At 46.0% G+C, this 22,028-nt stretch overlaps 1 protein-coding gene across 1 annotated transcript in view; it reads left to right on the forward strand.

The window, feature by feature from the left end:
* The first annotated feature begins 205 nt into the window (after nt 1-205).
* gpr143 (G protein-coupled receptor 143) overlaps nt 206-22,028 on the forward strand; it is a 71,980-nt gene continuing 50,157 nt past the window's right edge. The window contains exon 1 of the mRNA XM_070891586.1: nt 206-464. Coding sequence (XP_070747687.1) covers nt 206-464 — 259 coding nt within the window. The remainder of the gene's footprint in view (nt 465-22,028) is intronic.

The raw sequence follows: 22,028 nt of genomic DNA on the forward strand, positions 1-22,028 counted from the left end.
CTCCGGGCGACCAGGCAAGGGTGTCTCAGAAATGCGGTTTGTTAAAAGATTTTACGATTCTGACATTCAATTAAAAGGGACGGCTTCAGGGCGAGTGGAGGCGGTGTTGGGATTTGAGTGAATACACATGATCTTCATCTCGTGACCCAGGAGTAAGACGCTTCAAATCTCTCTCTCGCTCTCGCTGCCTGCCAAGTATTCAGTCATGGCTTCCCCCCGCCTAGAAACCTTCTGTTGCCCCACCAGGGATCCAGCCACTGATTTTGTGTTGGGCTTCCAGCCTGCCTTTTTTAACGCCATCTGTATCGCTAGCGCCAGTTTGAGTCTGGTTGGCACTCTCGTCCAGGTCTTGCCAAAAAGGAGACTTGGTTACCGCAGATTCAGCCAGTATCCGCTGCAGAAACCTTCAGCATCTTCCAGGATCCTGCTGATTATCAGTATCTGTGACATTCTAGGCTGTATAGGTAGGTGGCTTAACATTTTTAATTTGAATAAAATATTACATTTGTATTATTGACTCATGTCCACAGTTTATTCTGGATTGCAAATATGTATTGCTTCTTATTTTGAAATGTTGATGTGAGTTATGCAAAATGTCTTTGTAACAACTTTGGAGTTGAATTGTACTAAAAAGCAAAATACTGCAGTTGCTGGAAATCTAAAACAGAAAACGCTGCAAGCACTCAGCAACTCAGGTGGCATCTGTGGAGAGTACAGACAGGATGGAATTGCTTTTAACTTGGAAGGGGGTGGTGGGCGGAGTGAGGGGGTGGGAGAGAAAGCTCTGAGCTTGCTCAGTGAAGGGTAGATATGGGCAGGGACTAGTTGGGCTCAATGGTCTGTTTCCATGTTGTATTTCAATGTAACTAGCAGATTCCGCACTCCCTGCATGGGAAATCCCAGTAAACATTGAGTACTGGGAAAGGTCTCACAGCAAACGCGGAACTGCGCTAACCTTTCCCGACCAGCCATCTATTTCCAGCACTAACTGGTCAACCCACCATTCCAAAAGAAAAGAAAGACTTGCATTTATATAGCACCTTTCATGACCAATGGGCGTCCCAAAGCGCTTTACAGCCGATGAAGTACTTTTGAACTGTGGTCACTGTAATGTGGGAAGTGCGGCAGCCAATTTGCACACAGCAAGCTCCCACAAACAGCAATGTGATAATGACCAGATAATCTGTTTTAGTGATGATTGTGGGATAAAGATCGGCCAGGACACCTGGGATAACTCCCCTGTTCTTCTTTGAAATACCTGCAGTGGACAATCTTTTACATCTGCTTGAGCGAGCAGACAGGGCTTCGGTTTAACATCTCATCTGAAAGTTGGCACCACTGACAGTGGAGCGTCAGCCCAGATTTTTGTGCTCCAGTCTCTGGAGTGGGACTTGAAGCCACAACCTTCTGACTCAGAGGCAGGAGTGCTACCCTCTGTGCCACTAAAATTGACTGGCCAACCCACCGTCTATTCCCAGCGCTGACGTACCGATTCCACCTTTTCCAAAATGACCAATCGAACCACATCAATGAAATGTGTTGCCTGTCCGGGGCACCGGCTAACACTGTCGTCATACCACTGCGCAAACACAACCACCCCATTGGCAAGCACTCCCCTCCCCACCCTGTCCAAACCGCAGCCAATCCGGTCAAAGCAATTCAGCAGACAACAAATAATGATCCACCCTTTCATTGGTCTGCCGGCTGCCAATGGGCAGATAATCTGCCAATGAACAATGGGCCCTGTTGATTGGTCCGTCTCTGAGTTGAAGAGTGCAGACTTGGATATATGTAGCTTATTCAAATAAAATGGCAGTGTGTTTAGGGTCAAGTTCCATTAAACAGGGACTCTTCCAGGGACATTGTATAATCAGGGACACAGTTCTCATCCGGGGACTGTCCCCGGAAAATGGGGATGCTTGGTCACCCTAATTTTAACTCCCGTGCTTCATTGGCATTTGGCAGAGCAATCTCCCACTCAAAACAGGTAGGCGGGAACAGGAATTCCAACATAAGCCGGAGGCTGCCGTGGTCCCAAGGGAACAGTCTCGGGCACAAAGTTAGTGGGGGGTGCAGGGTTGGAAGGAGATGCTCACGCTAGAAGGGAGAGGCTCGAGGACTCTATGCAGAGCCTGGGTGAGCATTTCTGCTCCTCCTGGTTCAGAAGGAAATCATCAGAATAGTTAAATAAGAATTCTTACATTGGCCACTCTTGCCATGGTCTTACTGTTGGGTTTGGTCCCATGCAAGCCTCCAAATTTCCTGAGTTTTAACTGCATTACAGTGGCAATGACCGCATCAGGCCACGACGTTTGAATGTAAAGTAGGTCCCCTGTCGGGATGGCCCTCCCATACCTGTTTTGAGTTGAGTTACAATGGAGGGTAGATGAGTCAGGAATATGGTTGTCAATCCCATCTCCAGGACACTGCTGTGAGCAATCCAGAAGAAAAATCATGGCATTAAATTCAATTGAGTTTATTTCATTTTCTTTGAACAGTTCCGTTTAATAGATCTAGAAATATTGGAGATGGGGAAAAGAGGCTGTTTAACTGACAGTCATGAATGATCCAGCTTGGTAATGGAAGAGTCTTTTCACTTTTCAATGGGCATGGAAAGGTGGTACACCATGAAACATAGAAACATAGAAAATAGGTGCAGGAGCAGGCCATTCGAGCCTGCACCACCATTCAATATGATCATGGCTGATCATGCAACTTCAGTACCCCACTCCTGCCTTCTCTCCATACTCCCTGATCCCTTTAGCCGTAAGGGCCATATCTAACTCCCTCTTGAATATATCCAACGAACTGGACTCAACAACTTTCTGTGGTAGAGAATTCCACAGGTTCACAATTCTCTGGGTGAAAAAGTTTCTCCTCATCTCGGTCCTATATGGCTTACCTCTTATCCTTAGACTGTGACCCCTGGTTCTGGACTTCCCCAACATTGGGAACATTCTTCCTGCATCAATCCTGTCAGAATTTTATATGTTTCTATGAGATCCCCTCTCATTCTTTTAAATTCCAGTGAGTATAAGCCTAGTCGATCCAGTCTTATTTCATATGTCAGTCCTGCCATCCCAGGAATCAGTCTGGTGAACCTTGGCTGCACTCCCTCAATAGCAAGATGGGGGATATTTGGGCGACCAGTGGTGTGAGAACATAAAAAATAGGAGCGTGGGGCAGTGAGAGGCAGGAGTTAATTTGACGAAACCTCCAGGAAACAAAATCACCAGATTTGGCACGCCTAGTCAGGACCGAAGGACAAACCACCATTATCAATGATCTGCTCGCCCCTTCCATGCCAGGCAGGTTGGGTTGAAATCTAACCCAATAATAGTCACTTCCTCAGAAATGGAAGATGTTACTGATGCACAACATTTTTAAAAAAAAATTACATACACAATTCCCAAACATCCCACACCTGGTACCAGCTCAATAATACTGCAAAAATTAACAAGAGCATGCTCTGGACACACTACATTCGTGCAACCAACATGTACCTTAAATATCTAATCCCTCCAGCACCAGCGCACCATGGCTGCATTGTGTACCATCTACAAGATGCACTATAGCAACTTGCTAATGCTTCTTCGACAGCATATCTCAAACCCACGACCTCTACCATCTAAAAGGACAAGGGCAGCAGGCACATGGGAACATCACTACCTCCACATTCCCCTCCAAGTTACACACCACCCGGACATATTCATTGTCATTGGGTCACAATCTTGGAACCCTATCTAACAACACTGTGGGACTACCTTCACCACACGATTTCAGCGATTCAAGAAGGCCTCTCACCACCACCTTCTCGAGGGCAATTAAGGAAGGGCAATAAATGCTGGTCTTGCCAGCAATGCCCGTATCCCAAGATGATTTTTTTTTAAATAGATAATCCTACATGTGATATGTATGAGTCCCTACTGCGGAGCTTTGACTTAATGAGTGTGTGAGCCATATCCTCTTAGACCTATGGTGCATCATCTAGGTGCTATCTCTATGGAAGGGGTACATGAGGTGGTTAGATGCTGTGTGTATACAAGAACTTTTTGAAGTTGAGGTGGGGCTCGCCCCAGTAGCTGGGTCTTGAGATCGATCAGCTCTGGGATTCACCACTTCCACAATGGCAGAGGTGGACTGGCATTGTGCATTTTCTGGCACATGTGCAGACATTGGAGGGGGCTGGCACCAAGGTCCAGATGTGTTGCTGTTCTGCAACAGTACCATCATCCGTATACCTTGTAGCAGTACCCCTGATGCTGGGCACTGCCACGTAGTGGCCACTGATCAGCATGACGGTAGACCTAATGGCACCAATGAGATCAGTGAAACCCTGCATCGTGGTCTGGAATCTTCCCAGCCCTGCGAGTACGGATTTGGAGGCGGGCCTGCTGTTAAAATGGCCCTGATTGACAGCGGGTTGGAAGTCTGCTCTGAACCCGTCTCCCTGTCAGTTTCTCAACTGTCTGGTCTGCATGCAGATCGCAGAGCTGACACCAAGCAGCAGGCCAGTCAATTAAGATGCTTAAGAGGTAATTTAACGGTATTTAAAAGGATTTTACGTAAGCATTTACTATTTCACCAAGTTTAAAACGAGTTTTCCATCCCTCAGGTTTGTGCGTTGGGTTCTCAGTGACTCTAAATTGCTTTGACTCGTTGACAGCTGCAGAAGTGGTATAAAAGCTACCATTTCACAGCTGTTCATGTTCTAATGTCAAAAGCTGAAACCTTCAGGATTTGGAAGAAACTTTTGAGCTGTATGCCGTTTGGAAGTATTTTCAGTGAACTCTCTATTCACTGTCACCTCCTTGGAACAACCTTACTCACCATTGACATCACTTCTGTCATCTCCACCTCACCTGCCATCTATTCCAGCAGCATTGGTGCTCCTGAAAAACATTCACCTTGGTCCTCAGAATCCCATCACGATCAGCCCTGACACCAACATCACTAAACACACCAGCATCACCAACAACAATATCATCTTCTCCACAATCACCTGATGCTGCACAGGACAGAGGGCATCAGCACCTGCTGCCTAGAAGGCTAGGGATGGCTTTACCATGGCCAGATTTACTTCACTTGATGCTGTACACCCTGGCTGCCACATGATCTGCCAGGTTGGCACCACCCCACACCAGCACCATAGAGCATCCCTGCAATTCCCAAGCCATTCCTTTTGCACTCATCACCATGTTGGGGTTACTGTGATGCCTCACCATTCACTGCAACTCACTAAGCCACTTCCAAAGGTGCACACACATCTGTCCAAGAACACAATGTTACAAAATAAAGATTTCAATATTTGACAAAACCTTAGCAGAAACTCTACATGAACATTGGGTAAAAGACCCAAGTGCCTACCTTGTTAGTTGGTATGATTGGACAAGGGTAAAGGTGAGTGTGAGGTGTGGCTAGTAAGATGGAGATATGATAATGTAAATAGAGAGAGAGGGATGGGTGGAGGTTCAAGGTGAGTTGGTGTGAGTAAGGATGTGGAGGAGTAGGGTAGGGAGTGCAGAGTGATGGGAATGTGATGAGTGAGACAGCAGGATGAGGTTGAGTGGGGCTTTGCAGTAATGTTTCGCGATATACTGAGATCATTGAAAGGTTTGCGCCACTGTAGCTAGGTCCTTCTGACAACATCCCAGCTTGTGCCCTCCTGTGCAATGTACAACCGGGCTGCGTGGTGTCCTAGGGAGGTCTTTTCCGTCCATTGGAAGAGAAGAGAACCTCCCTGCGTGCTGTGACTCCCTCCATAAGCATCTGGAATGAGTCATGGGAGCGCCTGGGTGCAGCCGTGCACCTTTGTGCTGTGCTTGTCGGTGTTTCACCACCTCAATGCTGTAGAACACTGACAGCACAACTGTCAAAAAAAAAAGTGGGCCGTGGTCACTTTAAGGAAACCGGCTGATGATGCGCCATCATATGCCATCATCAGACCGCTTCTTGTTAATTGGCCGGGAACCTCGCAGGGCGGGTTTAACCAGCCCAATCAGGGGAAGATTGTGTTGGGAGGGCGGGATGGATCCACGAGCGCATTCCCCTCATGCTAGCCGCATCGGTCTCTCCACTGTTGGCGAAATCACAGCCATGGTTTCTCTAGCTGATCCACAAACATCTCAAGAAATATGCCATTCCACTTTGGAGCATAACACATTTAGAGCAGCAGTCTGAGCATTCATAGGCAATGCACCAACTAACTTTAGGACTTCTGTCAAAGGCTACTCCATTCCAATGGCCCTGGAGTTATCACACATGCTCTGTTGACCTGCAGTTTTCCAAGACTGTACACAGGCACTGCCATCACTAGTATGCTGCTTGACACAATGTTCAGAGAGCATCCTTTAAACAAACAGGTCCTGTGAGGTCCAGATCCATGGGCTCGTCATCGGCCTAGGTGGGAAGTAAGCTGGTTGTCTAGGCAGCAAGTTCCTGCATCTCTCATGCCTTGTGCCTCATCCAGTGCCCTCCCTCAAGTTCACTCTCTAAATTCTCTTGTTTCCCTACAACGCAACAGTGACTACACTTCAAAAGTATCTCACAGGCTGTGAAGTGCTGGTATACCTAGAGAAGGAGAGGTTACAGTGGTACCCTCATGAGAAGCTTTCAGTAAGAGTGATATTATAAGGTGCTTCAGAATATAGTTTGCAAATCAGTGAATGGAAGAATAGGATGAGAAAAGATGACTAGGACAAAGTGTGCACGAAGTCTGAGCTCCAGATATTCCAATTACTTCTACATCTTGAGCACCTCTTATGAATTTTCTTTGTCGGGATTCCTTCTCATGGGATTAGAGAACAAAGGTTAGTAAGTTGTGTTCATGTGCATGCTCCTTTTTTAATGGCTGTACTCTCTTGAAACCAGAGTAGAGTAAGCTCCAATTGACATGATGACCTGCAAGTGTCAGCAGACAATGGATGTGACAACGTGTAGCTGTATTATGCAACTATGTTAGATGGGAGGATTAATTTTGGCTGAATGCATGTAAAGATGTGAATGAAAAAAACAGTTCAAAGTGAAGGCAGGGACTACAAATTGAATCCTGCTACATAATTGACATTCCCCTGGTAAGTCATCTCCCCCAACAGTATCCCAAACGGTATATCTGTTTTGGAGGGAGATGACCGCAGGGGACTCCTGCACGACCTTCCTACTCTTGCCTTGTCTCTTGGTCACCCATTCACTATCTGTCCTAACCCTTACCTGCGGTGTGACCAACTCACTAAATGTGCTATCCACAACATTCTCAGCATCGCGCATGCTCCAGAGTGAGTCCATCCGCAGCTCCAATGCCGTCGTGAGGTCTGTCAGGAGCTGCAGCTGGACACACTTCCCGCACACATAGTATGTCCCTGACTTCCCACATAGCACAAGAGGAGCATGACATGGGTCCGAGCTCTCCTGCCATGACTTAACCCTTAAATTAATTTACTGACTAAAATTTACTTAAACATCAAACAGCTACTTAGTAGTTTGCTGCCAATTAAACCAATCTAAAAGAGAGTCTTCTTCAAGTCCATGTCTAATTGCCTTTTGAAAGTTCCTATGGAAACTGATTCCACCACCCTTTCAGTTAGTGCATTCCAGATGTTAACAACCCTCTGTGTGAAGACATTTCTCCTCTAATTCTTTTTGACAGTTATTTGAAATCTATGACCTTTGGTTACCGACACACATGCCAGAGGAAACAGTTTCGCCCTACTTACTCCATCAATTTTGAATTCCTCTAAAACGTCTCTGCTCTAAGGAGAACAATCCCATTGTTATGTATTTAACCCCTTGCAACCTGTATTACACTACCACCAGAGGGCCTACCTGTTGGAGTCCCAAGGGATCCCAGCATCCCTTGGGAGCATGGTATATAAGCAGGCCACCCACGAGGTACCTGCACTCTGGAATCTTATTAAAGGAGCTAAGGTCACACTTGCTCATTGTGCACAGTACTCAGTTTCATCCTTTTTATTATGAACGCATCAATTGGCGACGAGGTAATGAATAACCGCGTGAAAATGCAAAGAACAGTTGGTATCCTGGAGAAGTTCTCAGATGGGGATGATTGGAAGGCCGTCGTGGAGAGACTCGACCAATACTTTGTGGCCAACGAGCTGGAAGGGGACGAGAACACTGCCAAACGAAGGGCGATCCTCCAAACTGTCTGTGGGGCAACAACCTATAGCCTCATGAAGAATCTTCTAGCTCCGGTAAAACCAACAGCTAAATCCTATGAAGAATTATGTACACTGCTCCGGGAGCACCTAAATCCTAAGGAAAGTGTTTTGATGGTGAGATATCGGTTCTACACATGTCAACGGTCGGAGGGCCAGGAAGTGGCAAGCTATGTCGCCGAACTAAGACGCCTCGCAGGACATTGCAAATTTGAGGAATTCCTAGAACAAATGCTTAGACTTTTTTGTACTGGGCATTGGCCATGAGGTAATCCTTCGCAAACTGTTGACTGTTGAAACTCCGAATCTAAGTAAAGCCATAACGATAGCCCAGGCATTCATGTCCACCAGCGACAACACCAAACAGATTTCACAGAGCAAAGAAGTTTCGGCCAGTACTGTGCACAAAGTAACGTCGTTTTTGAGCAGGAATATACATGGCGGAACGTACACGCCGGTTGCTGCTGCACGACCTGCGATGACCCAGAGTCCGCCATCAATCATTAATGCGAGGCAGTTAACACCTTGTTGGTGCTGTGGAGGTGATCATCGGCCCCATCAATGCCGCTTCAAGCACTATGCGTGCAACGGTTGCAGAACAATGGGACACCTCCAGCGAATGTGCAGGTGAGCTGCAAGCCCTGCAAACCACCACGTTGCAGAGGAAGATCAATCCATTGTGGATCAGGAGACTCGCACCGAAGAGGCAGAAGTGTACGGGGTACACAAATTCACCACGAAATGTCCACCAATAATGTTGAAAGTTGACCTGAACGGAATTCCAATATCTATGGAACTGGACATGGGTGCGAGTCAGTCCATAATGAGTAAAAAGGCCTTCGACAGGCTGTGGGGCAAAAAGGCACACAGGCCCAAGCTCAGCCCCATTCACACCAAACTAAGGACTTACACCAAGGAACTAATCCCTGTAATTGGCAGTGCAGAAGTCAGAGTCTCCTACGATGGAGTAGTACACAAACTCCCGCTGTGGATTGTGCCTGGGAATGGCCCCACATTGTTTGGCAGAAGCTGCCTGGGAAAAATCCGCTGGAACTGGGACGACATCCGAGCACTTTCGTACGTCGATGACGCCTCATGTGCCTAGGTTCTGAGCAGGTTTCCATCGTTGTTTAAGCCAGGCATTGGAAGCTTCTCGGGGACGAAAGTGCAGATCCATTTGGTTCCCGATATGCGACCCATCCACCACAAGGCACGGGCGGTACCATATATGATGCGTGAGAAAGTGAAAATTGAGTTGGACAGGCTGCAGCAAGAAGGCATCACACCAGTGGAATTCAACGAGTGGGCCAGTCTGATTGTCCCGGTACTTTAAAGAGGACGGTACAGTCAGAATTTGTGGGGACTATAAAGTAATGATTAACCGTTTTTCGCGACAGGACCAGTACCCGCTACCTAAGGCAGACGACCTATTTGCGACCCTGGCTGGAGGGAAGACGTTCACCAAGTTGGACCTGACCTCGGCCTACATGACGCAAGAGTTGGCGGAATCTTCGAAAGGCCTCACCTGCATCAACATGCATAAAGATCTGTTCATCTACAACATATGCCCGTTCGGGGTTTGGTCAGCTGCAGCTATCTTTCAGTGGAATATGGAGAGCCTGCTAAAGTCGGTTCCTTGCACCGTGGTTTTCCAGGATGACATACTGGTTACAGATCGGGACCCAATAAGCACTTGAAGAATCTGGAAGAGGTTCTTAGTCGGTTGGATCGCGTAGGACTCGGGTTGAAACGCTCGAAGTGTATTTTCTTGGCGCAGGAGGTCGAGTTCTTGGGAAGAAGAATCGCAGCAGACCCACCAACGCCAAGACAGAGGCCATCAAGAACGTGCCGAGGCCACAGAACGTGACGGAGCTGTGGTCATTCCTGAGACTCCTTAACTATTTCGGTAATTTCCAACCCGGGTTAAGCACCCTGCTTGAACCCCTACGTGTGCTACTGCGCAAGGGAGACGACTGGGTATGGGGGAATTCACAAGAGGCTGCCTTTAAGAAAGCCAGGAATCTGTTGTGTTCAAACAAACTGCTTGTCCTGTATAACCCTTGTAAACGATTAGTGCTAGCCTGCGACGCGCGTCATACGGGGTCGGGTGTGTGTTACAACAGGCTAACGAATCGGGGATTTTGCAACCGGTCGCTTATGCGTCCAGGAGTTTGTCCAAGGCCGAAAGGGCCTGCAGCATGATTGAAATTGAGGCTCTTGCGTGTGTTTACGGGGTAAAGAAAATGCACCAGTACTTTATTTGGCCTCAAGTTTGAGCTTGAAACTGACCACAAGCTGCTCATATCGCTGTTCCCTGAGAGCAAAGGAATTAACATCAATGCCTCTGCCCACATCCAAAGATGGGTGCTCACGTTGTCGGCATTCAATTATGTAATCCGCCATAGACTGGGCACAGAGAACTGCACTGATGCTCTGTCAGCTACCATTGCCCACCACCGGGATGGAAATGGCACAGCTTGCGGACTTGCTCATGGTAATGGATGCATTCGAAAACGAAAAGCCCCCGTTACGGCCCGCCAGATCAGGACCTGGACCAGCCAGGATCCTTTACTGTCCTTGGTTTTAAAAAAAACTGTGTCCTCCACGGGAGCTGGTCCAGCGTCCCAGCAAAGATGCAGGTGGCAATTAAGCCGTTCCACAGGCGCAAAGACGAAATGTCCCTGCAGGTGGACTGTCTGTTGTGGGGCAATCGCGTGGTCTTGCCCAAGAAAGGAAGAGAGAGGTTCATGTGTGAACTGCACAGCACCCACCCAGGCATTGTAATGATGAAGGCCATAGCCAGATCCCATGTGTGATGGCCTGGCATCGACCAGATTTAAAGTCATAGAAACATAGACATAGAAACATAGAAAATAGGTGCAGGAGTAGGCCATTCGGCCCTTCGAACCTGCACCGCCATTCAATGAGTTCATGGCTGAACATGAAACTTCAGTACCCCATTCTTGCTTTCTCGCCATACCCCTTGATCCCCCTAGTAGTAAGGACTACATCTAACTCCTTTTTGAATATATTTAGTGAATTGGCCTCAACAACTTTCTGTGGTCGAGAATTCCACAGGTTCACCACTCTCTGGGTGAAGAAGTTTCTCCTCATCTCAGTCCTAAATGGCTTACCCCTTAGACTGTGTGTGCCAGTGCAACACTTGCTCTCAGCTGCGCAATGCACCCAGAGAGGCACCGCTAAGTTTGTGGTCGTGGCCCTCCAAACCGTGGTTGAGGATCCATGTGGACTATGCATGCCTATTTCTAGGCGAAATGTTCTTGATTGTCATGGATGCTTACTCAAAATGGATTGAATGTGCAATAAGCTGTAAGCACGTCCACAGCCTCTACTGAAAGCCTACGAGCCATGTTTGCTACGCACGGCCTGCCTGATATCCTAGTCAGCGACAATGGGCCGTGTTTCACCAGTGCTGAATTCAAGGAATTCATGATCCGCAGTGGAATCAAGTACTTTACATCTGCCCCGTTCAAGCCTGCATCCAATGGCCAGGCAGAACAGGCAGTTCAGACCATCAAGCAAAGCTTGAAATGCGTGTCGGAAGGCTCCCTGCAGACCCAACTATCCCGTGTGCTGCTCAGCTACCGCACCAGACCCCACTCACTCACCGGGGTTCTCCCAGCCGAGATGCTCATGAAAAGGGCACTCAAAACAAAGCTCGCTCTTGTCCACCCTGATCTCCATGGTCACGTGGAGGGCAGGCGGCATCAACAAAGTGTGTACCATGACCACGCAAATTTGTCACGTGATATTGAGGTCAATGATCCTGTGTTTGTACTCAATTATGGACATGGTCCCAAATGGCTTGCTGGCACAGTCATAGCCAAAGAGGGGAGTAGGGTGTTTGAGGCCAATTTGACCTGAATGGACTAATGTGCAGAAAACATTTGGACCAAATCAAATTGCGGTTCACCAACAGCTACAAACAACCTGAAGAAGACACCAATAACTTTGACCCTCCAACACACACACAAGTGGCAACTGACATCACGGTTGATCACGAAACCGAACTCATCATCCCCAGCAGCCCGGCAAGGCCGGATGCTCAGCAGCCCAGTGAAGAACTAACCAACTCACCCACACCCGCATTTGTACCGAGACAATCAACAAGGGAGCGAAAAGCCCCAGATCATCTCACCTTGTAAATAAGTGTACTATTGACTTTACGGGGGAGTGATGTTATGTATTTAACCCCTTGCAACCTGTATTCTACTATCTACCTGTTGGAGTCCCAAGGGATCCCAGCATCCCTTGGGAGCACAGTATATAAGCAGGCCACCCACGAGGTACCTGCACTCTGGAGTCTTATTAAAGGAGCTAAGGTCACACTTCCTCATTGTACACAGTACTCAGTTTCATTATTATGAGCGCATCACCCAGCTTCTCCAATCTCTCCACATAACTGAAGTCCCTCATCTCTATATTAGCCTGGTAAGCCTGCACCTTTTCTAAGGCCTTGCCATCATTACTAATGTGTGGGACCCAGAATTGTATACAATACCCCAGCTAAGGCTAAACACTGATTTGTAAATGTTTAGCATGACTTCCTTGTTTTTGTATTCAATGCTCCTATTTGCACAAATCCAAGTATCACATACACTATCCTCAACAGCTCTACAACTATTTTTGTATAACATTAAATCAAGTGTCCCCTTTTGTAAGGGCACCAAAACCTACAAATTAACAATGCAACCTTGTCAAATCAAATAAAAATTTGGTTGCCGGTGATGTATTCCAGGCCCTCCGGTGCCCAACTTTCACGGAAGGCCGCGAGCATACCGGTGGACACGCCGTGCTCCATCTCTAGGGACACCCTATTACAAACATAGCCAAGCAAGAGAGGCAGACAGACCGGCTGAATGACCCCCTTGACCGCCCACTGCCTGGGCAGTTAATGGCCACCTTGGCTAGGCCCAAGGGGGGGGGGGGAGGGGAAGGGAAGAGAGAGAGACACACGTGGGGGGGGGGGGAGAGAGGGAACTCTGAGAGGACAGATCATGTTCTTCCTACCCCCTGATGCGTGCAAGCTCGGTGCATGTGTTACAAGGGATATCGTTGGGGTGGATGAAATCCAAAAGTCATGACACTGTCACTATTCACTTCATACCAAAACTGCACGCAGTATTCCAGGTGTGGCCTCACCAATACCCTCTACAACTGTAGCAAGACTTCCCTGCTTTTATACTTCATCCCCTTTGCAATAAAGGCCACGATTCCATTGGCCTTCCTGATCACTTGCTGTACCTGCATACTATCCTTTTGTGTTTCATGCACAAGTACCCCCAGATCCCGCTGTACTGAAGCACTTTGCAATCTTTCTCCATTTAAATAATAACTTGCTCTTTGCTTTTTTTCTGCCAAAGTGCATGACCTCACACTTTCCAACATTATACTCCATCTGCCAAATCTTTGCCCACTCACTTAGGCTGTCTATGTCCTTTTGCTGATTTTTTTTTGTGTCCTCCTCACACATTGCTTTTCCTCCCATCTTTGCATTGTCAGCAAACTTGGCTACGTTACACTCAGTCCCGTCTTCAAAGTTGTTAATATAGATTGTAAATAGTTGGGGTCCCAGCACTGATCCCTGCAGCACCCCACTAGTTACTGGTTGCCAACCCGAGAAAGAACCATTTATCCCTACACTCTGTTTTCTGTTTGTTAGCCAATCTTCTATCCATGCCAATATATTACCCCCAACCCCGAAAATTTTACCTTGTGCAGTAACCTCCAATGTGGCACCTTGTCAAAATGGCTTCTGGAAGTTCAAATACATCACATCCACTGGTTCCTCCTTATCCACTATGTTCGTTACATTCTCAAAGAATTCCAGCAAATTTGTCAAACATGACTTCCCTTCATTTTGTCTGGTTTTTGCCTGACTGAATTATATTTTTCCAAATGTCCTGCTACTGCTTCTTTAATAATGGACTCCAACATTTTCCCAACCACAGATGTTAGGCTTAACTGGTCTATAGTTTCCTGCTTTTTGTCTGCCTCCTTTTTTAAATAGGGGCGTTATATTTGTAGTTTTCCAATCTGCTGGGACCTCCCTAGAATCCAGGGAATTTTGGTAAATTACAATCAATGCATCCACTATCCCTGCCGCTACTTCTCAAGACCCTAGGATGCATGTCATCAGGTGCAGGGGATTTATCCGCCTTTAGTCCCATTATCTTACTGAGTACCACCTCCTTAGTGATTGTGATTGTGTTAAGTTCCTCCCCACCTATAGCCCCTTGACTATCCACTGTTGGGATATTACAAACATAGAAACATAGAAAATAGGTGCAGGAGTAGGCCATTCGGCCTTTCGAGCCTGCACCACCATTTAATATGATCATGGCTGATCATGCAACTTCAGTGCCCCATTCCTGCTTTCTCTCTATACCTCTTGATCTCTTTAGCCGTAAGGGTCATATCTAACTCCCTTTTGAATATATCTAACTTTCTGGCCTCAACTTTCTGTAGTAGAGAATTCCACAGGTTCACAATTCTGAGTGAAGAAATTTCTCCTCATCTCGCTCCTAAATGGCTTACCCCTTATCCTTAGGCTGTGACCCCTGGTTCTGGAGTTCCCCAACATCGGAAAAATTCTTCATGCATTTAACCTGTCCAATCCCATTGGAATTTTATATGTTTCTGAGATCCACTCTCATTCTTCTAAATTCCAGTGAATATACGCCTAGTCGATCCAATATTCATATGTCAGTCCTACCATCCTGGGAATCAGTCTGGTGAACCTTCGCTGCACTCCCTCAATAGCAAGAATGTCCTTCCTCAGATTAGGAGACCAAAACTGTACAGAATATTCAATGTGTGGCCTCACCAAGACCCTGTACAACTTCAGTAAGACCTCCCTGCTCCTATACTCAAATCACCTCGCTATGAAGGCCAACATTCCATTTGCCGCCTTCACCGCCTGCTGTACCTACATGCCAACTTTCAATGACTGATGTACCATGACATTCAGGTCTCATTACACCTCCCCTTTTCCTAATCTGTCACCATTCAGATAATATTCTGCCTTCGTGTTTTTGCCACCAAAGTGGATAACCTCACATTTATCTAAATTATACAGCATCTGCCATGCATTTGCCCACTCACCTAACCTGTTCACCCTGCAGCTTCTTAGCATCCTCCTCACAGCTCACACTGCCACCCAGCTTAGTGTCATCTGCAAACCTGGAGATATTACATTCAATTCCTTTGTCTAAATCATTAATGTATATTGTAAATAGCTGGGGTCCCAGCACTGAAAATTGCGGTACCCCACTAGTCACTGCCTGCCATTCTGAAAAAGACCCGTTTACTCCTACTCTTTGCTTCCTGTCTGCCGACCTGTTCGCTATCCATGTCAATACATTACCCCCAATACCATGTGCTTTAATTTTGCACACTAATCTCTTGTGTGGGACCTTGCCAAAAGCCTTTTGAAAGTCCAAATACACCACATCCACTGCTTCTCCCTTGTCCACTCTACCAATTACATCCTCAAAGAATTCCAGAAGATTTGTCCAGCATGAATTCCTGTTCATAAATCCATGCTGACTTGGACCGATCCTGTCACTACTTTCCAAATGCACTGCTATTACATCTTTAATCATTGATTCCAACATTTACCGATGTCAGGTTTAACCGGTCTATAATTCCCTGTTTTCTCTCTCCTTTTTTAAAAAGTGGTGTTACATTAGCTACCCTCCAATCCATAGGAACTGATCCAGAGTCTATAGAATGTTGGAAAATGACCACCAATGCATCTGTTATTTCTAGGGCCACTTCTTTAAGTACTCTGGGATGCATCCCAATCAGGCCTTGGGGATTTATTTGCCTTCAATCCCATCAATTTCCCTAACACAATTTCCTGACTAATAAGGATTTCCTTCAGTTCCTCCTTCTCGCTAGACCCTCGGTCCCCTATTATTTTCGGGAGGTTATTCGTGTCTTCCTTACAAAGTATTTGTTCAATTGGTCTGCCATTTCCTTGTTTCCCATTATGAATTCACTTGATTATGACTGCAAGGGACCTACATCAGTCTTCACTTATCTTTTTCTCTTCACATATCTATAGAAGCTTTTGCAGTCAGTTTTTATGTTCCCTGCAAGCTTACTCTCTTACTCTATTTTCACCCTCCTAATTAAACCCTTAGTCCTCCTCTGCTGAATTATAAATTTCTCCCAGTCCTCAGGTTTACTGCTTTTTCTGGACAATTTATATGCCTCTTCCTTGGATTTAATACTATCCTTAATTTCTCTTGTTAGCCATGGTTGAGCCACATTCCCCGTTTTATTTTTACGCCAGACAGGGATGTACAATTGTTGTAGTTCATCCATGTGATCTTTAAATGCCTGCCATTGCCTTTCCACCGTCAACCCTTTAAGTATCATTTGCCAGTCTATCCTAGCCAATTCACATCTCATACCATCGAAGTTACCTTTCTTTAAGTTCATTTTTAATGTCCTCTACCATAAAGACTGATACAAAATATTTGTTCAGAGTTTCTGCCATCTCAATGTTCACCATTACTAATTCCCTGGTCTCATCCTCCAAGGGACCAACATTTACTTTAGCTACTCTTTTTTTTTTCCTTTTTATATACCTATAGGAACTCTTGCTATCTGTGTTTATATTTTGTACTAGTTTACTTTCATAGTCTATCGTCCCTTTCTTAATCATTATTTTAGTCATTCTTTGGAAAGCTTTTAAAAGCTTCACAATCTTCTGTCCTCCCACTAGTTTTGGCCACTTTGTATGCCCTTGTTTTTATGGCTCCCTGGAATAAATTTTTCTTGAGAGTTGTGAAATAGCTCCTTAAATGTGCACCACTGTTCATCAACCGTCCTACACTTTAATCTATTTTCCCAGTCCACTTTAGCCAACTCTGCCCTCCGACCTCCCCAATACTCCACCTGTCTTCTATTTGTAGTGGTGTTGGCCACAATCAGGAACTCGTCCAGCATCCCATTGACTGTTTCCTGAGAATCCACACAGTGTACGAGCCAGCAACATGTTCCATATATTAAGGTCTGTCTGTGAAATTAAATACCTCCTGAGATCTTACTTGATTTGTGCATAGCTTAAACTACTACACGCTGGCCCTTCCAACCTATCTGACTCAAATAGCCTATATATTATATATATGGATGAAAAGCATTTGACAAGAGGTTATTACACAAAATTAGGGCTCATGGGGTTGGGGTTAATATACTAGCCTGGTTTGAGGATTGGTTAACAGACAGAAAACAGAGAGTAGGAATAAACAGATCATATTCCGGTTGGCAGACTGTAACCAATGGGGTGCTGCAAGGATCATTGCTTGGGCCTCGGCTATTTCCAATCTATATTAATTACTTCAATCAGGATACTGAGTGTAATATATCTAAGTTTGCTGATGATGCAAAGTTAGGTGGAAAAAGAAACTGTAAGGAGGATGAATAGAGGCTTTAACGGGATATAGACTGGTTCAGTGAGTGGATAAGAACATGGCATATGGAATATAATGTGGCGAAGTGAGAAGCTATCCACTTTGGTAGGAAGAATAGAAAAGTGGAGTATTTTTTTTTAAAAGGGTGAGAGACTGGGAAATGTTGGTGTTCAGAGGGACCTGGGTGTTCTACATAATTCACAGAACGTTAACATGCAGGTACAGCAAGCAATAAGGAAAGCAGATAGCCTTTATTACAAAGGGATTGGAGTATAAGATTAAAGAAGTCTTACTATACATAAGAACATAAGAAATAGGAACAGGAGTAGGCCATATGGCCCCTCGAGCCTGCTCCGCCATTTAATACGATCATGGCTGACCCAATCATGGACTCCGGTCCACTTCCCTGCCCGCTCCCCATAACCCCTTATCCCCTTATTGTTTAACAAACTGTCTATCTCTGTCTTAAATTTTTTCATTGATCCATCTTCCACAGCTCTGAGGCAGCGAATTCCACAGATTTATAACCCTCAGAGAAGAAATTCTTCCTCATCTCGGTTTTAAATGGGTGACCCCTTATTCTAAGCTTATGCCCTGTAGTTCTAGTCTCCCATAGCAGTGGAAACATCCTCTCTGCATCCACCTTGTCAAGCCCCCTCATAATCTTATACATTTCGATAAGATCACCTCTCATTCTTCTGAATTCCAACGAATAGAAGCTCAACCTATCTTCATAAGTCAAACCCCTCATCTCAGTGAACCTTCTCTAAACTGCCTCCAAAGCAAGTATATCCTTTCTTAATTATGGAAACTAAAACTGCACACAGTATTCCAGGTGTGGCCTCACCAATACCCTGTATAACTGTAGCAAGACTTCCCTGATTTTATACTCAATCCCCTTTGCAATAAAGGTCAAGATTCCATTGGCCTTCCTGATCACTTGCTGTACCTGCATACTAATCTTTTGTATTTCATGCACAAGTAACCCCAGGTCCTGCTATACTGCAGCACTTTGCAATTTTTCTCCATTTAAATAATAACTTGCTCTTTGATTTTTTTTCTGCAAAAGTGCATAACCCCACACTTTGCAACATTATACTCCATCTGCCAAATTTTTGCCCACTCACTTAGCCTGTCTATGTCCTTTTGCAGATTTTTTTTTGTCCCCCTCACACACTGCTTTTCCTCCCATCTTTGTATAGTCAGCAAACTTGGCTACATTACACTCAGTCCCTTCTTCCAAGTTATTAATATAAATTGTAAATAGTTGGGGTCCCAGCACTAATCCCTGTGGCACCCCACCAGTTACTGATTGTCAACCTAAGAATTAACCATTTATCCCGACTCTGTTCTCTGTTAGTTAGCCAATTCTCTATCCATGCTAATATATTGCCCCCTACCCCATGAACTTTTATCTTGTGCAGTAACGTTTTATGTGGCACCTTGTCAAATGCCTTCTGGAAGTCCAAATACACCACATCCACTGGTTCCCCTTTATCCACCCTGTTCATTACATCCTCAAAGAATTCCAGAAAATTTGACAAACATGATTTCCCTTCATAAATCCATGCTGACTCTGCCTGACTGAATTATGTTTTTCCAAATGTCCTGCTATTGCTTCTTTAATAATGGACTCCAGCATTTTTCCCAGCCACAGATGTTAGGCTAACTGGTCTATAGTTTTCTGCTTTTTGTCTGCCTCCTTTTTTTAAATAGGGACATTACATTTGCAGTTTTCTAATCTGCTGGGACCTCCCCAGAATCTAGGGAATTTTGGTAAATTACAACGAATGCATCCACTATCCCTGCTGTTACTTCTCTTAAGACCCTAGGATGCAAGCCATCAGGTCCAAGGGCTTTATCCGCCTTTAGTCCCATTATCTTACTGAGTACCACCTCCTTAGTGATTGTGATTGTGTTAAGTTCCTCCCCCCCCCCCCCCCCATAGCCCCTTGACTATCCACTGTTGGGATATTTTTAGTGTCCTCTACCATAAAGACTGATACAAAATATTTGTTCAGAGTTTCTGCTATCTCCATATTCCCCATTACTAATTCCCCGGACTCGTCCTCCACTAACCTAGGTCCTTGCTGAGATCGCACCTGGAGTATTGTGTACCGTTTTGGTCTCCTTACCTAAGGAAGGATATACTTTCAATAGCGGAAGTGCAATGAACGTTCACCAGACTGATTCCTGGGATGGGGGGATTGTCCTATGAGGAAAGATTGAGTAGACTAGGCCTATATTCTTTGAGTTTAGAAGAATGAGAGGTGACCTCATTGAAACATATATAATATTTGTTGAGGTAAAAAGACTTCTCTTCTTCAAGGTGCACTCCCTGATATAAGGATCGATGCCCACCCGCCCATATAGCGACCACGGAATCACTCGGACAAAACCTTGATTCAACCGTTTTTTTATTCAAGCATGCAGGGGAAGAGTTCCGATGAACCCTTCTAAGAACAGAGGTTTTACATCTACAGTTATACATGTTCCGAGGTGTGCGACCCTCCTACAAAACCACCGATTGGCCGACTGCTATCAGCGAAGTTACATCAGACTGGCTCTGAGTGGTTCCCTCCACCTGTCCATCTCCCATCACATGTCGCCCTTCCGGACTGTGTGGTTCAGTTTTGCCTCAGTTCCTCATGACGTGTGAATTAACCTTGTTTCCCAGGGTTTGCTATCTTGCTCCCAAACATCCCTTCAATTGTTGCTACAATCTATTTTTCTACACTGTTGACTCCCTCCTGTTGACTCCCTCCTGTCCTTGGTGGATGTTAGTCTGTACTGAATGTAAGTTTCCTTCAGTCTATATTAAGGTTAACACAACGGATGGTTCATTAACAATCAGGCTTTGCTGCTTCCCCTTCTTAAAACCCATTGTAAGCGAATGTATAAGCGTGCTCTACATAAGCGAGTTTTACATACAATCGGTCAATTTAGGATATATTACAAACCCTACCATAAGGTAGAGGAACTCTCGATTCCTCAGAACCTCCTAATACTGATAAATCCTTCAATCTCGACCATGTGTCAGATCAATTCACTACCTTCAGTATCCACTTTAGTGACCATTTATCTATCTGTCTGTCTACTTCCACTTTAGTGACCGTATTTTATCCCCTTACAATTCTTATCATCATCATCATAGGCAGTCCCTCGAAATCGAGGAAGACTTGCATCCACTCATAATATGAGTTCTTAGATGGCTGTACGGTCCAATACGAGAACCACAGTCTCTGTCACAGGTGAGACAGACAGTGGTTGAGGGAAAGGTGGGCGGGGAGCCTGGTTTGCCGCATGCTCCTTCTGCTGCTTGCACTTGATTTCTGCATGTTCTCGGCGACGATACTCTGAGCTCAGCGCCCTCCCGGATGCACTTCCTCCATTTAGGGCGGTCTTTGGCCAGGGACTCCCAGGTGTCAGTGGGGATGTCTCACTTTATCAGGGAGGCTTTGAGGGTTTCCTTGTAACGTTTCCTCTGCCCACCTTTGGCTCGTTTGCCGTGGACGAGTTCCGAGTAGAGCGTTTGCTTTGGGAGTCTCGTGTCTGGCATGCGAACTATGTGGCCTGCCCAATGGAGCTGATCAAGTGTGGTCAGTGCTTCAATGCTGGGGATGTTGGCTTGGATGAGGACGCTAATGTTGGTGCGTCCGTCCTCCCAGAGGATTTGTAGGATCTTGTGGAGACATCGTTGGTGGTATTTCTCCAGCGACTTGAGGTGTCTACTGTCTATGGTCCACGTCTCTGAGCCATACAGGAGGGCGGGTATTACTATGGCCCTGTAGACCATGAGCTTGGTGACAGTTTTGAGGGCCTGGTCTTCAAACACTCTTTTCCTCAAGCGGCTGAAGGCTGCACTGGCGCACTGGAGGCGGTGTTGGATCTCGTCGTCAATGCCTGCGCTTCTTGATAGGAGGCTCCCGAGATAAGGGAAGTGGTCCACGTTGTCCAGGGCCGCGCCATGGATCTTGATGTCTGGGGGCCAGTGCTGTGTGGCGAGGACAGGCTGGTGGAGGACCTTTTGTATTACTAATGTATCGTAAGGCGCATGTTTTCGTACGCCTCAGTAAATACATCGACTATGTCCTGGAGTTCAGCCTCTGTGTGTGCACAAACGCAGGCGTCGTCCGCGTACTGTAGCTCGATGACAGAGGTGGGGTGGTCTTGGACTTGGCTTGGAGACGGCGAAGGTTGAACAGCTTCCCACTGGTTCTGTAGTTCAGTTCCACTCCAGCGGGGAGCTTGTCAACTGTGAGGTGGAGCATGGCAGCGAGGAAGATTGAGAAGAGGGTTGGGGTGATGATGCAGCCCTGCTTGACCCCGGTCCAGATGTGGATTGGGTCTGTGATGGATCCGTTGGTAAGGATCAGGTCATCGTGGAGCAGGTGGTGGATGTATTTTTGGGACA

Source organism: Pristiophorus japonicus, chromosome 10 (genome assembly GCF_044704955.1).
Source record: "Pristiophorus japonicus isolate sPriJap1 chromosome 10, sPriJap1.hap1, whole genome shotgun sequence".
Classification (NCBI taxonomy): Eukaryota; Metazoa; Chordata; class Chondrichthyes; family Pristiophoridae; genus Pristiophorus; species Pristiophorus japonicus.